The sequence below is a fragment of the Suricata suricatta genome, chromosome 12, assembly GCF_006229205.1.
Source record: "Suricata suricatta isolate VVHF042 chromosome 12, meerkat_22Aug2017_6uvM2_HiC, whole genome shotgun sequence".
In the NCBI taxonomy this organism is placed as follows: domain Eukaryota; kingdom Metazoa; phylum Chordata; class Mammalia; order Carnivora; family Herpestidae; genus Suricata; species Suricata suricatta.
The window spans coordinates 72434609-72451045 of NC_043711.1; the positions used below are offsets into that span (position 1 = coordinate 72434609).

At 40.7% G+C, this 16437-nt stretch overlaps 1 protein-coding gene across 2 annotated transcripts in view; it reads right to left on the reverse strand.

The window, feature by feature from the left end:
• Positions 1-16437, reverse strand: part of PLCB4 (phospholipase C beta 4) — a 402177-nt gene that overhangs the window by 80157 nt on the left and 305583 nt on the right. For both annotated transcript variants that reach the window (XM_029917446.1, XM_029917447.1), the window contains 5 exons: positions 13900-13981; positions 12842-12942; positions 12151-12208; positions 5149-5257; positions 498-708 (listed from right to left, as the gene is read on the reverse strand). In XM_029917446.1, the coding sequence (XP_029773306.1) occupies positions 498-708; positions 5149-5257; positions 12151-12208; positions 12842-12942; positions 13900-13981 (561 nt within the window). The remainder of the gene's footprint in view (positions 1-497; positions 709-5148; positions 5258-12150; positions 12209-12841; positions 12943-13899; positions 13982-16437) is intronic.

Sequence of the window (16437 nt, forward strand, 5' to 3'; positions counted from 1 at the left end):
AGTAAAAAAAAAAAATCTTTTGGCCCATAGGAGGATTCTAGAGCTTTCTGGAACAGAGATTATCTATTCTTTTTCAAGGTTACATGAGTAATCAATTAAAGAGAAGAGAAAATGTCCTTTTCTTTTCTTTTTTTTAATGTTTTATTTATCTGAGAGAGGGAGAGGCAGTGTGAGCAGGGGAGGGTCAGGTAGAGAGGGAGACACAGAATTGAAAGACAGGCTCCAGGCTCTGAGCTGTCAGCACAGAATCCAATGCGGGGCTCAAACCCATGAACATGAGATCATGATCTGAGCCGAAGCCAGACACTTAATGGACTGAGCCACCCAGGTGCCCCGAAAATGTCCTTTTCAGGCTGGATACTACTTCCTATTTTTTTAGAGAAAAGTACATTAACTTGAAAGACATCATACACACAAACACACAGAGAGAGAGAGAGAGAGAGAGAGCGAGAGAGAGCGCCCACGAGAGCGAGAGAGCCCTGTCCTGAGCTTCTGACCTGCAACCAGCCAGGAGAACCTGTCTGTACATTTCTACTGAAGACTTTCCACCAAACTGTCGGCCAGTGAGATAGGTGTTATGGGAAGAACTGATGAAGTAGTGGGCCAGAGGATGGTCCATTTCTTGGTAAAGTTCTAAACGATCCAGGAAGACCGGGGCATTTTCATCTGACATCAGATATCTGCAAAACCCATCGCTGGATATGAGGCCTAGGGGAAAAAACAAGAGTGAGTAGACATATGGCTCTGAAATACAGAGTTGAGGCAGCTTAAACAGGAGTAAAAACTTCTTCTTGGTCTCTTCCCAAGGTCCTTCATCCTTCAGAACCTGAACAGAGTTGCACAGTACAATGCATTCCGCAGGCAGGTGGCGTTCTGCTTTTGTAGGTGCCAGGGCAGAAGCACTCAGTTTCCTAAGCACAAAAGCACAGCTCCAGATGTGGGTCAACGGGACCTTTGTCACTTCTGCTTCTATCACTCGCTCCCTATGTTCTTGGGTCTTAACCTCTTTTGCCAATTGGGCAGAAATATTGACCACACCTGCTTTCCAGAACTGTCCTGAAGGGCAAATGAGAACACCTACAAGACGGGCTCTTTAAAAAGTTGGAAACCTACAACTGTAGGGCACTACTATTCTCACTGGACTGCAGATGGAAATAGTGGCCTCTCTGGGTTTAAACAATTCATGTCTCCTATTTTAACTACATAATAGGCTGTGGGACTGGTGAGGAGAGTGTGCAGCAAGCATTGAATTGTGTCCCCGAGAGCCCCATTGTTCATTTCAGTCACACTTTTCTGGTAGAGGGCAGGTCCCTAGGTCTTCTCAGGAGAAGTGATCTATATTTCTGCATCACAGGGTGCCTGGGTGACTCAGTCCATTAAGTGTCCAACTTCATGATCCTGGGGTTTGTGAGTTCAAGCCCCATGTTAGGCTCTGCAAGAACAGTGCGGAGCCAGCTTGGGATTCTCTCTGCCCCTCCCCAACTTGGGCCCAAGCACGTGTGCACACACACTCTCTCAAAATAAATAAACGTAAAAAAATTTCCTTTATCTCTTGCCCTTGTCAACCATCGACTGCCTCAGATTTTTGGTTTAAGTTAAGCATTTACAAATTATGAACTGATTTCAAGCTTGCAAAAAAGTACAGATGATAGCATAATAAATAACTATGGACCCCTATAACACAGCTTCGTAACATTTTACCTGACTTGCCTTATGTTTTTCAGAGGAATATATATGTAATTGCAGATGCCTTTGCAGTGCCCCGTGTCCCCACTCTCCATTCCAGTCCCTCTTTCTCTCCCTTGTAGACAACCACTTCCTGACTTTTTATATTTAACATTCTTAAAATGGCTTTGTAACTTTACTACATATGCATGTATCCTAACAATGGATAGCTGTGAATATTTAAAAACTTATATAAAAAAACATTCTATTATTTACATACGCAACTTGCTCTTTTTATATTTTCTTGGAACTTATTCAGCTCTTAATGATTTACTTTTCCCTGAATAACACAGTAGTGTGTATAGTACTAGTACGTAGTGGTAGGATGGTAGAATGTTTAGTAAATCATGTATGAATATACTAGTTTATTGTCCATTATTCTGTTGATGGATATTTAGGTAATTTCTAACTATAATTAAACATACTATAATAAAAATTTGTGTACCTCTCCCTGGGCACACATCCATTCTAAGAGCTGTCAGCAAAGAACCTGATGCAGGGTTCGACCTCATGAATCGTAAGATCATGACCTGAGCTGAAGCCAAGGCTTAACCGACTGAGCCACCCAGGCGCCCCTTGAGCAAGTGCTTTTTAAGGCACTGGGACAGATAAAGTGATGAAGAAACAGACAAGCCTTGCCTTCATGAAACATATTATGGGAAATAAATTAACAAGTAAATATAAGCATACTATAATGTCACACAAGTGCTAGAAGGAAACAGAAAGCAGGGAATGAAGGTGATAAAGAGTGACTAGGATGCTGTATTAGATACGTGGCCAGCAAAAGCCCTCCTGAGGAGGTCACGTTCACAAGTAGGGAGCAAACCACATGCACATCTGGGAAATATCATCCCAGGTAGAAGGATCAGCAAATGCAGACTTTGATGTAGGAGTGTATGACTGAGGGGAAAGGTAGCTGGAAATAAGGCTGGGGAGGAAGCCAAAAGCTACATTGGTTGGACTTATGTCTTTGCTATGTACTTTTTTTTTTAATGTTTATTTATTTTTGAGGGACAGAGTGTGAGCAATGGAGGGGCAGAGAGAAAGGGAGACAGAATCTGAAGTAGGCTCTGGGCTCTGTGCCCGATGCAGGGTTTGAACCTATGAACCATGAGATCATGACCTGAGCTGAAGTCGAATGCTTAACTGACTGAGCCACCCAAGTACCCCTTTCCTAAGTACTTTGGATTTTACTCTTGTGCTGGGAAGCCTCTGGCAGGTTCTGAAGAGTGAAATAACATGATTGCATTTAGTTTTTAAAGTTTTAGTCTGGCTGCTGTGTGGAGCATAAACTGTAGGGCACTGAGCAGAAAGAAGACTAGTTAAAAGTCAACTGGCATTGTTGAAGAGGACATGATGTAGGCTTGGATACTCTGATGAAGGTAGAGATGGCAAGAAGTGATTTATTTAGGACTTATTTTGAGAATAGATCTCGTAGGTTTTGCTGATGGATCAGAAGTGATGTGAAAGAAAAACTAAATCAAGGAAGATTCTAAGCTTGAAGATTTTGGTGAATAATGGTACCATTTTCCAGGCTGAGAAAGGAACAGGTCTTTGGGCAGGGAGAATCAAAACATGTTGTACATATACATTTGAAGGTCCATTCGGTTTCTAAATGGAGACCTCCCCATAGGTCTAAATTGAAGTTAGAAGTTATGAGTGGAGAATTTGAAAGTTACGTGTGTACAAGAAACGTAAAGCCATTGGCCTGGATGAGTGCACTTCCTCTAACATCCAGGTTATTACTCTGCATACATGGAGGTGGAAAGGCTGGGCTGTAGGAGAAGCCTAGTTCCTATCTTACAATTACTGCCAGAGTATTAATCTAGCTGGTTATTTGGACCAATTTACACTTCTGGAGGTTTACATCTAAGAATGCCTTGTGCACCACATTCTCACCCATACTTGACAATGGCAACTTTAAAATGTTCTGTCATTTGTGAGATGGTGAAGCTATGATTTTTAGATGTGTCAACGTAATTTCACGGACTTTTAGAACTTTAGAAATAATGAAAGACACATCTCTAGCGTAACATTGATTACACTGCTGAGGAGGTGCTGGGCCCTGGCCTTCAACAGATCACAACTGCCTCACTTACTTTTGAATCTGAACATCTGGCACAGTGCTTGGCACCCACGCAGCCCTCTCTACACATTAAGAAATGAAGGGAAAGGGGCTAAATACTAGTTGAATGACTGAATGAGTCCTGACATGTTATATGCAGAGAAACTGAGGCCCACAAATATAGTCCCCTGCTCAAGATCACATAGTGACAGGGTAACAACATGAATCAAATCAAAACTGTGAAGTGCTGTATTTTCTATCAAGCCACCTCTCCTTTCACTTTAATCCCATGAAATGATAACACTCAGAATACTGGCAGAGTGGTAAGTAATGAAGCGCTCTTGCCGAAAGAACATATTTGGGGACCTAGCAGAAAGTTTAACTGTACATCTACAATCAAGGGAAAATCTATTGACTTGGAAAAATATCGGGGGGAAGGGGTCATGTGGTGTGGCGGGCCAGCAAGTGTATCCACAGGTTCTATGTGGGTCTAGAGAATATATAAACCTTTCAGCCACATTCACTGAGAAACAAAAGAAAAAGAATTCAGAAGCTGGAGGCCATGATACTCATGCGCACATGGGCGGGTAAGAACTTGAACCTAAATCTCTTTTCAACTCTACTGGGACACAAAGCTGAGGCTCTAGCTCAGGTATCTCTTGTCTCAGGACTTCCTGTCCAGTTAAATTAGCATCATCTCTCCTGTCCTTGGAGGGTGCTTTCCACTGCTATGAGACAGATCTTAAATTTCCTCTCCATGCCTTTTCTTTGTCAAATATTGAAATGGACAGCACACTGTTTCCAATGTTTCACTGAAAGAGGCAAATGTTCAGAAACCCCAATAATTTGCTAAAGTGATTCCCGACTATTTAATTTCGTATCAGTTGCATTTGTCTTCTCTACCAGAAGCCTACTGATGGGCAGGCTCACCAAACCATGTATTAAAGTTCACTTGGCTTGGCAGAACAAAAAAGGAGAAAAGGGAGGGACAAATTTTATAAGTGGAATTCTTTCCAGGATTGCAAACAGAGACTGGATGGGCATTACTGCATTTTAAGTATTATGCAATACTAAAGGTTGAATGTAAGAGAGTGCACTGGGAAAACATCACTATAATGTTTTTAATACAGTAAATTTAACATTACACTTCAGGCAGCATGGGCAAATTCTGATGTAAGGTAAAATTTATACTGACTTAGAAAAGGAAAAAAATAAAATCAGTCTGTTGAAAGTCCTTGGCTCTAGGGAGCTCCAAAGCATTTAAAGATATGTCTAACTAAAAATCCAATAATGTTTAAAGTTGCATATATTCTTACTTTTCTTTCCTAAAGAAAGTTATCTTCTTTCACTTTTATTACCTTTTTTCTTCAAATCTTCATCAGGCTCATACATCTCGATGATCTGCATCGCCCTTTTAGCGTCGTAAAATGGGAACAAAATCTCATTCAGTCGAGGGTCTCGCTGATGCTGCGATGAGAAAGTAACTCCATTTAGGTCGACATCTCTCATCCCTGGGCACGACACGTCACTAAAGGACAGAATCTCTACAGTAAGATATATTTAGAATATCACATTTATAGTTACAAAGATAGGATTTCACTGTCCTACTGTCTTTCTCCCTAAAATATATTTCAAAAAAGGCCAAATTTTGGAGTGCTTTTTTGGTTTCCCTCACTGAACTAGAGAGAGAATATAGACTATGCTTTTTTTCCCTTCAAAAGCTAAGGGATACATAAAATGGTGTGCATGTCAGCTGTATGGCTTCTAGTTCCCATACCACAGATAACAAATTTGGCATATCTACAAAAAGTAAGATAAAAAAGTCTTTGGGGAAGAAAAAAGCAAAAATAAATAAAAAACAAACAAAACCCCCCAAAGAACTCAAATAGCCAAAGCACTAACTTAAGTGCCTAAAAAAAAAAGAAAAAAGCAACAATAACCAAAAAACAAACAAACAAAAAAAAAAAAACCTAAGGCTAAAACAGGCAAAAAAACACCATGAGGCTAAAATCCCTAAGGTTAGTATTTCATTTTCAATATATATTTTTTTCATAAGTAAAAGATTTCTTGGGCAGTCTGAAAACTTCATTTTCTTGAGTAAATATTTATCAAATCAAAACCATTATAATAATCATGACAATCAGCACAAGGATATGTATACGTTATCAACAATATGAAAATCTGTATGTGAATATCAGTAGTTCAGAAAGTCTTTGAGAAAATTCTCTGGGGATTGGGGGGGGTAGTCTATGAATGATTAAGGCAATGAAGATGCTGGTGATGCCGTTCTTTTCAAAGCAGCACCTGGATGCTCATGGTAATACATTGGGCACCAGGAGCTATACTATTTCTGGAGTTCTGACATCCAAACTTCACAGCTGTGGTGAAAAACATCCAATTTACTGACTCAGCTACAATCTTTTGTATTTATGTCTACAGGTCTGTATGTGGAGACAGTGGGCCCATTAAACTTCCTTATCATTCATCATGGATCAGAAGACCAAACACTGTGACCCTGGCCATACGTCAAATATATAATTTCAATGGAAATAATGGCAGATAAGCAGATGTGAGCAAAACCTGGTCAACAGGTAGAACCCTGGCAACAATTCTTTACCCAAATATATGCACAGACATTGAAAAACAGTACTGAGGAGTATTTAAGAAACAATTGCTCAAAGTTCATATGGATTTCCCTTCCCCATTTGTTTCGAAATGAACATTTGAAAAAGTGGGCAACACAGCAAGAATGCCATTGGCCAATGGAACACGTGTGATGTAATTTCTTCAAGCATTTCTGGCCTCGCCTATTCTGGTCCTCCCACCTCTTCACCCAGTTAAGAGTGTTAACTCAAAAGGAATCATTATCTTTTGGTCAGTTTATCCCAATGAAGCATGCTTCTGTTGTAATCTAAGAAATTACAGCTCACAACAGCTCACATCCATGCATGTGCTAGAGCTGAAACTGTTATAGTAACAACAGGCCTTGAAACCATAAAGAACAAAACTCATGGGGTATGCAGAGAGAAACTGAGAGGTGGACCATGGGATGCCAGGCACATGAAGGCATGCTACAATCTTACTTATGAAATGGATGGGCATCATGCAACTCTGCAGCACCATCCCTCTGGTGAGAATGCATCAGTTTCAAAACAAGTAAACAAACAAACAAAGAGCCCTTTCTAGGTACATTTCTTCTCCCGTCCCTGTAAATAATAGCACGGAAGATGGATGTGGGAGGTAAAGGTCCTTTTTACGCCCCATTGCAGTTATGCTCAAGGTTGGCCACTGTATTTCTTTTCTTTGTTCAAAGTAAGCTTTTGGTTTAAAGATATGCTCATCAGTAAGAATTCTGGACTCATGGAGATGATGGGGCAAATCCATATGACTTAAAAAAGCAAGGGAAAGAACAGATTAAGCTGGAGGGGAGAGAAGAGATTAAGTTAGGGAAAGGAGGGGGAATCCAGATGCTCCTGTGTACTTGTTACACGTGCGTATGTGCACGTGAGCCCTGAGTGACTAGTATTTGTAATGTGACTGTTGATGGCAGCAGGGGTGCCTCTGGCACCCCTGGGAGTGACAAAGCAGACTCTTGGGCCCCACCGAGGACCAACTGGATCTGATTCTCTGGGGTGGAACCTGTGCATCCGTGCTCTAATGTGCTTTCCAGGTGATTTTGATATATTCAAGTTTAACACTGTTCTAACATGTATTTGATATATTCAAGTTTAACACTGTTCTAACATTCTAAAAGGATGCATTTTAACATATTTGCAGAAGAGTAAACAACAAAAAACCACCCCCCAAAACCTAAGTCCTGCAAGGATAGAATGCTAAATGTTTGAGATGCCCTTTTTATTAACCCCCCCTTAAAATTTAGTGCCAGGGCATGATACCTACAAGAACATCCTGCCTATCAGAAGCAAAAGCCAGGAAAACCAAGCCCTAAAACAGATGTATCATAATCCCCTAGCTGTATATTTGCAGCAAATAAGCATTAAAAGCAGACGGTATGAAACTGCCTCTGTCTTTGCATCTGCTCCACCAGATAACATAACCATTTGCTTCACTAAAATTTTCATGTTTCAAAAAGGAAGTATGGTGCAATCTGGATAATCTGAGGCAAGGAAGCAAATAATAAGATTTGCATGAGAATCACAAAACTGTAATTTTTATATGAAAAAGCAAAGAGGGAAAAGATAATTTCCAGGTGACCTCAGAGTAATAAGGTTGCAGAAGAGTTCCACATGGACATAAGCACAGGGGGCAGATGCGTTGCAACACTGAGGGATCATCCATTTTCAGTGGGGATTCAGGGGAAGCAATGTATGTTAGGACATTCACCCCCGGACATCCAGAACTTTGTCAGTTGATCTAAACAGCTTCCGAAAATAGGTCACAGAACTGTGCCCATGGGAATGGGGAGACAGTGATCATTACTCAATTATTATGTCCTTACTCTTATTGAGAAAAAACATCAATTGGCTTTATCCTGAGCAGAACTGGGAGAGAAGGACGTTGACAACCAAGAGAAGAGATACAAAGAAGATGAAGGAATAACTTGCAAGGGTAGGCTAACCCTTAAGACTAAATACCTCCTTCTCTTCCTGTGCCTACGTATTCAAGAATAGACATACTGTCAATGGAAAGAGATCTCATGCCCTTTTCTATATTCTTTCAACTGCGAAATATAAATAAATAAACAAACCGGTTTAGCCCTAAGGTAATCACATAATGTATGTAGGGGGTGGGGACGGTGGAGATCACTAGCAATAGGAAAATAAAGCTAATTCTGGGTTACTGCTGTCATCTAAGACCTTTTCTTTCTTCTTCTCATTTTGCTCGATCTCTCCAGCCCTCCATGCATCTCCTGATTCTGTAGCCCTCGCCACCCCCACCCCCACCTCCACCCCGCGTTATCATCTTTGTGAGAGAATGAAGATAAAACTGAAATTAATCTAGTTTCTCACTGTAAACAGGCAAAGAGAGGTGAAATTAACTGCAGCCCAGGGACATAAATCAGGCCCTCCACAGATAGAGAACTGAGTTGGCAGCAGCATCTTAGCTACACGGCAGCTCACGGTGGGCCCCTCCACCAGCTCTCCCAGATGCTGGTTTATTATGTTCACAAAACAGGAAGAGGAAAACAAGTTTCTCTTGGTCCACTGATGGGATCAAGAGACACAGCTGTGGCAAATTTTTAGATCTGAGTGATGGATTTCCCTGACTAAATCCATTATGGAGAAGTAACAGAAGGTATATGATGTGCTCACATTCTTCCCATTCAGGCTAAACATTCCAAGGAGGAGTCTAGATAATCCACTAGGACAGTGCTTCACAAACCTTAAGGTACAGACAAATCACCTGGAGATGCTGTTAAATGCAGATTCCAACTCAGTAGGTCTGGGTGGGACCCAAGATTCTGCATTTCTAACAAGCTCCTACAGGCTGCTGCTTGCTGCTGCTGGTCCACAGATCACACTTTGGGGAGCAATAAATAAAGAGATACTGAGAAGCAGATGAGAAGCAGGTCTACAGCTACTAGTGAGAAGCTAGTAGGTGTTTATGGCATGGATAGGGAGGAGGTGGTACAAACCCCTACCCAAGGCAGTAAATGGCCAGAAGTCTCTCCTCTCATTCCAGCTTCCTGGAGATACTTGGTAGTACACTGAACATCAAATTTCATCTAAAGAGTAAAAGGATTTACAAGCTGGAAAGGGGTGGGAGGCAGCACTACTACCTATTCTGATTGGTTAATGCTGGTGTGTGGAGGGGTGTGTCTACTGATTTTTGCTTTATCAATCATTTCTCTGGTTACCTTACTGAACTCTTATCCAAAGAGCTTCCCAGTTGATAGTTTTTTGATATTCAGGATACCCAATCATGATCTGCAAATAATGAGTAGGAACTCATCTTTTTGTATTCAGTAGACTCATTTATCTTTCCCGTCTTATTGCATAATCCGAGGTTTCTAATACAATGTTGAATTCTGGCCTTTGACACTATGTGGCTAAGGCATTTTGAAAAAGTTTAGATCTAAGCTTTTGGAACCACAGACCCTTACACTGCAATGCCTGCTTCCTTCCTGAGTGAATGCTGTCTCCTTTCATTATGAGTTTCAAAGGTGTTCTACCTAAAGGGTGCTTTTGGTTTTGGAGAGAGAAGAGGGGTCACTGTAGGGCTCAAAAGAGAGAGTACAAGGAGTTGGTGGAATGTTCTCTAAGTTTGACAAACTTCTTCAAGGACACATTCAGATTTCTATCTAGTCTTTCCAATTCAGTTCACTAGGACAGAAAAGGAAGAGATTCAGGCAGACACTGTGATTAAAAATAAAGGTTGTACACTTTACTGGACCATCTTGTAGTCTTTATGATCTAACAAAATCTAGAATCCCACTGATTCAATCTGTCCCACTTCAAAATTAAAGGCGCTGCCTTACTGTGAATGAAAAGCCAAACAGGCCACTGTGACAGCAATGTATAAAAGCTTATCAAATAATAAGTATTTTAAGAAGAGTATGGGTGGCAGAATGTACAAGTGATGACACCATTTAAACATTTAATGTTATATCTTAGATTTGTAAGAACTGCATGTGGTTACTGGGTAGGCTTACAAAAACAAGCCATAAGGGGAAAGTCCATGAACGCAGCGCACATAACCTCAAGACTTCAGAACTCTTTATTTTCACAGTGACACACATAGAAAAGTCTCTGTCATGTTTAATAGACGGCTGGGTGCCAGCTTCATCTCAGAGCATGCAAGAGACCTTGTTTTTAGGAAGCAGCAAGCTAATGATGTAAGTTTTGCCTATGCCTCTAAAAGGTCTTCCCTCTTTAGCAAAAAACAATCCTAGAAAAAAGATTTTCCTGCCCATCTCACCAAAACTTAAGATGATCAGTGACCCTAAGTGCATGAAGATGCTGAGGGGGGAAAAAAAAACAACAATAAATCTTAAAAATAAAGCAGGGGAGGGGGAAGGAGTTAAGGAAACAAAGCAAGAAAACTTGAGCAATGGTGGCATAGGAATGTGGATAGTACCTGGGTAAAGATTATACACATAGTATTCACATGACCAAAAACTAGTGGGGTGGAACAACTTGAAATGTTTTCAAGTAAAATAAATATTGTATTGTACTGAAAGGCTTATTTAATAGTGGAGACACCTGTACTGATGAACGGAGTAGCTAGTCTTTCCTGCACATGGGCTTTTCGGCTCTGATTATCAGAGGTTTGAAAGGGTGACCCTGCAAATCGGGAGCCAGTGAGCCCTAAAAAGGGCAAGAGAAGAGAAGCCCTTTGGCAAAGATGTAATTTGTCTCTACAAATTGGCAAATCACAGCCTGCCTGTTGCCTGTTCTCTGGGGCCATCCCTCCTGTCTGGCATGATACTCTCTCTTCTAACATTTTCTCTTTATATGGTATGGTGGTTAGATTATATTAAAAACTGCTTTGAAACAAAAATACATTGTCCACCCCTCACTGATGGACACTGGTAGGGGAAAAAAAAAAGTAAATTTTCCATTTTGGATTAGCAAGAACTTCAATGGGTTTCACAGAACATTCTTCTGTACGTGCGTAAAGAAAAAAAAGTTAATTTTAGCTGTAACGAGAGTTGCAACTTTTATGTGCTCTAAAATATATTTTTCTCTAGTGCTTAAGCAAATGTTGTCAACCAGTTTTGGTTGTTAAGTGAATCATATTCTAAAATGAGCCCTAAGTGTTTTATAAAAATAAAACGTAAAAATTTAACCTGCAATCTAATTGGTCTAGTGTGTACTGTATTTTCACCCAGGAATTCCAGTGTTGTGCTGTTGTCAAAATATTCTATTTGAACCTACATATTGTTCTTACATGCAATCCATTAAGAGACAAAAATAAAGCTTTCCGGTCCATGCAAAGGTATGAGAAAAAGTTAGCAATGGAGAATCCAACTACAGTGTGGGAATCTCAATCCATTCTCTAATGAGATCAGTAGGAAAAAAAAAAAAGTACCTTTAATATCATCTTGCAAAAACACAGACACATTTAATTAAATGAATATATTATAAAACACATACATACACACACACACAGACACACAACACACACACACACAGAACCAGAGCTACACATCACAGCGGGAAAACCAACAGAAAAAAGCAGTGTGCAAAGCCAACAGGTCGGAAGCACATGAACACACAGGAGCGGCAGCTGATTTTTTGCACCTGGTAAAGGAAGCCATCTGGAAAGATCAGCAGGTCAGAAGCAAAGCGAACAAGGGCATAGGATGCAGGCATAGGATGCGGACATGCAATGGGGACACTGGAGGAGGCAAGCCACTGCACACAGACTTTATGGAGTTAATGTATGAAAAAGCTTACTTCATTTAGAAAGCTCACTAATTGGTCTACCGTTAAATAATCAGTTTTGTCTCCATTGCTGAAAAGAAATTTATTAGAAAAAGTAAGTTTTTGTATATGACGCTACAAGTAGGTACGATTTACATGTTGACATTTGTTGATGATAATTCTAAACTTATCTTCTAACCCTGAAGTAGCGGTGCCCTCTTAAAACGGCCAGAGACTGTTCGTAAGAACAAAACAAACAACCCAACAGCAAGAGAAAGAAAACGCTCCCCTTAGCTCACAGAAAATGTCTGCAATTCTTCTTTAGTATTATCAAAAGATGTGATTTTTCAAAACAACATGTAAGTCATCCATTTGAAATAACTGGAATGAATGAAACTTTTCAACAACATAATAACATTCCATAATCAAATCTAGTTAGTTCACATAATGGGTTAATACCTAAAGGAGCAGGTTAAAATTGTAGGTAGTTAGTAAAGCCAATGCAAGGGGGGAAAATAGTTCCAGGTGTTGCCATTAATTTTTGTAAAAGTTTCTCAAAAAGTCAGAGTGAACTTTTACAGTCATAACCTAAGGGGTGAAAATATAACCCTGACTAGACAATCCTCCAGACTCTCAACATAGGATCTTAAAATATTATGACAAGAAGGTGTTTTAAAAATCTAAAAGGACATGAATATGACACTGTCTCATAAATGGAACTTACATTTTTTTAAAAAGATCCTCTATATCTGTTCGAGGACAAATCTTTTGTGTCAGTTCATAGAACTTTTCATAAGTAAATGCTGCAGGCTCGATTTCATCATTCTGTAAAGAACAAGAGGGTGTCATAACTCCCGCCACACTTTTGTCCTGAGGGAAAGAATCCACAGGATCATGAAGCAAAGCAATGACCACCTGGGATCCCAGGGTCTCCATCTCTCACTCTTACTGACAGGAGCCAGAAGGCCAAGTCCAACTGTGGCTGGGCCATCCTGCCAGCACACCAACATGTGTCAATGGGCATCTCTGGTTACCATGAGGCCAAGATCTCTGGGTTCAAACACTGGCTACGGCTGGGCTCACTCCGGGCAAACACCCCATAAAATATAAAGAAACATTTCTTCTTTCTCTCCATGATGGAGGAAAGCAAATGCTTGCCTAAAGGCTGCTGAAAAACTCAAAGCCAGTGCTTACTTATGCTTATATTGTGAATTTTCACAAGACCATACGAAGGGGCTCGGGACAACCATACAACATTTCCCTTCACATATTGAAGTCTGTATTTCAAATAGGATTTGTTAAGGTAGGAACAGGCTTAAATCTTTCTTCCAGTCAACTAATGAATTTCAATTACTCTAAATCCAAGGGACCAAGAACACAAATGGTTTGTGTAGGGAGAGGTACTTTTCAAAGTATCCCACAGCCACCTTGAAGAACACGGACACTGTGCTTGGTTGAGGTAATATGGACAGGCTTCTGGAAAATAAGCTTTCCACAAGCTGTCTAGAAGAGAATAGCCTGGCTATCGTTTCTTTTTCTTAATAAAACTGACAAAAACGTTTTGAAGTACACTATTTGAATTTGAAAACATTTAGGTTAAATGCCCAGGGAACAAAAGGCAGGCAGGAAGGAAAAGAAGAGAAAATTACCTGTACTATATAGGACTGAATCTAGTTCTGAATCTAAATGAGATCAGTGTTACATAAATATTCCAGCTTAGCACATATGAGAACATAAATAGGCAAAATCATTTCACAAACACATAATTAAATTAATAAATACCTTTCCACTGGGAAGACCTAACTCCTTGAGTGCTTGAAAGATCACCTTTTCTGTTTTCCCTGATGCAAAGGTTCTAGTAATACTAGGGCAAAAAAGAAAGGGGGGAGGAAAGTCAAGTTATGGTTAATTCTGATTTTGTGGAGGCAAAAATCTAAGAAATACAAGGGATGTGGGATAGGAGGGGGGAGAAAGGAAAGGAAAATACAATTAGTTTTCATTTCTGGGTGTTTTACTTCCCTAACTAGCTCCTGCCAATATCTCTCTGGTTCTGCTAGTGAGCCAACCTGATTCTAAGATGGGTGTCTTCCTGATGCATGTGAACATAAGAAGCCCTCGGAGAGCAGTACCTGTGTGGCTCAGTTGGTTAAGCACCCGACATTGGCTCAGGTCATGATCCCACGGTTCATGAGTTTGAGCCCCACATCTGTCAGCGCAGAGCCTGCCTCAGCTCCGATGCTCACGATCTCCCACCCCCTTCTCTCCCCTCCCCAAAACGCCCTGGGAGATGCATCCTGTTGAACAAAAACAATGATAAATTTTGATCCTACCAAAGAAATAATTTTCTTAAGGAAAAGGAATATGGCAGATGGGACAGTAGGTGTAGAATAAAATCTCATGTTGACACCGTATAGGTCTGGGGGAAAAAGTAATCTCCTAACTTAGAGCTCGGTCTAGACTGGTGATAGCCCTTATGCCTTTGGTATTACAGCTCACATGCAGCCTGATAAAAGACATATTTTGAAAAAAGTTTTTTGAAGCACCCTTGAGCTACTCTGAATTGCCAGCTGCCTCAAGGCTTAGGAACTTCACCGAGACCGTGAAGGTGTGGTGGGGAGGGGAGTCAGGTGAATATTTATCCAATGTTTCCACTGCATCTTGGCACTCCCCTGACACAAGGTAGTTTTGAGTAACAATGCTGCCTTTTAACTACAATGGTGTGCATCAAGGCTAGTAACCTTAATGAGCTGATTTCCTATGAGAAATGCATTGGTGACACTCAGAACGACCCACTGAGGAGATGAGCTTGCACCCTAGAATTCATGTTTGGCTCTGAGCTGTGCCTTAGCCAACCAAAAGAGACTTCTTTCATTCCATGACTGAAGCCCAGGTATTATGGAAGCGGTATGGAATGGAATACGGAAGCTCATATTAACTGAAACTCATATTTCAAAAGTCCAACCTGAAGATAGAGCTTACTTTCATCTGGGAAGCTTGGCTTTGGAATGTCTTCTCTGTGAGCACAAGGAGGTTGGTAATAACACCTCCCCATGCCCAACCCTGCCATGCACTCTGCCATTCACATTAAGTGGAGGCCAGCTCCAAATATAAGCACTGAGCACCAATTACTCTTGAATGAGTGGGAGAAAACACCTCTTCGACTGCAGAGTACAACTTCCCAAAACAGATTGGGAAGATCTAACTTTAGGAAAAGGAGTTGTTATGTGTTCTTTCAAACTTTGTTGTTTCATACTCAGTCTAAGAATACTTCGAGAAGTACATTTTTAAGAGTGCTTGAGACAGATGTATTCAAGTACAGGGAGGCTCATGGATTCTCTTTAAGAAATCTACAGACATGATAGAGCATATGTGTTTGACATCAAGTAAACCAGTTTCCAGTATAGAGGGTGCTATGTCCGCATTTTCTACTTCTCAAGTTAATGGAATTTTCATACACTGATTCGGGTTGAGAAGTAATTTACCTGACCTTTATAAAATAGGGGAAAGTAGCTATTCAGGGTTCTCTCTTTCCCTCCTTTTTAAAATGTGTGTTAGCATGAGAGCTACAGGCCCCAGCATCCCCAGATCTGGGACAGAAGGAAACTGTTTGTATAGCAACCTCAGGGGTATCTCAGTGAACTTGAGCTTTGGTTAGGTTTGGATAGGCCTGAAAAATGAGATGAAAACTGACTGATGTGGTCATGAATGTAGCAGGTATAAAGCCTGAGCCTTTCTGGGTATGGGTTGGAGAGTAGGAAGGAAAGGAAGAGTCTATAGGAATAGAACCTTTTGGCTAGAGCTTGTTGAAGGGCTAAGACGTAAAGAGAAGGTAGAATAAGGCCATTCCCCTGGCCTACCTAATAAAGTGCATTTATTGCCTTTGCTCCAGGCAGCCATCAGAGTCAGCCTTGGGCCTTACAATGGATTCACTCAGAGGGAAGGGGAGAGGGCTGTGGCACAAAGGTGAATTCTTAGAGTTTCCAGTTACAGTAGAGGCCCAGCAGAATACCCTTTACTAGGGTCTTGAGAGAAACACATTTATGACAACCTGGGGACATTTTGACATACCATCATAGGCATTTTGTAGGAGAGTATTTATAAAGGACTGGGATTTATTCAACTCTTTTACACAGTCTCATACCCACAGAGTATGGGTTAGTGCTTCATGGCTCACAGATACTCAATGAGTTTCCCAAAGGAAATGCTACAAAAGCAAATACCCTTGAGTGGAGTCCAGTTCTATTAGAGTCCTAGTTCAATTCCATGTTCCAGTAGACTTTATAGGTGATAAAGACAGCAATAATCCTAAAAAAACAAAGG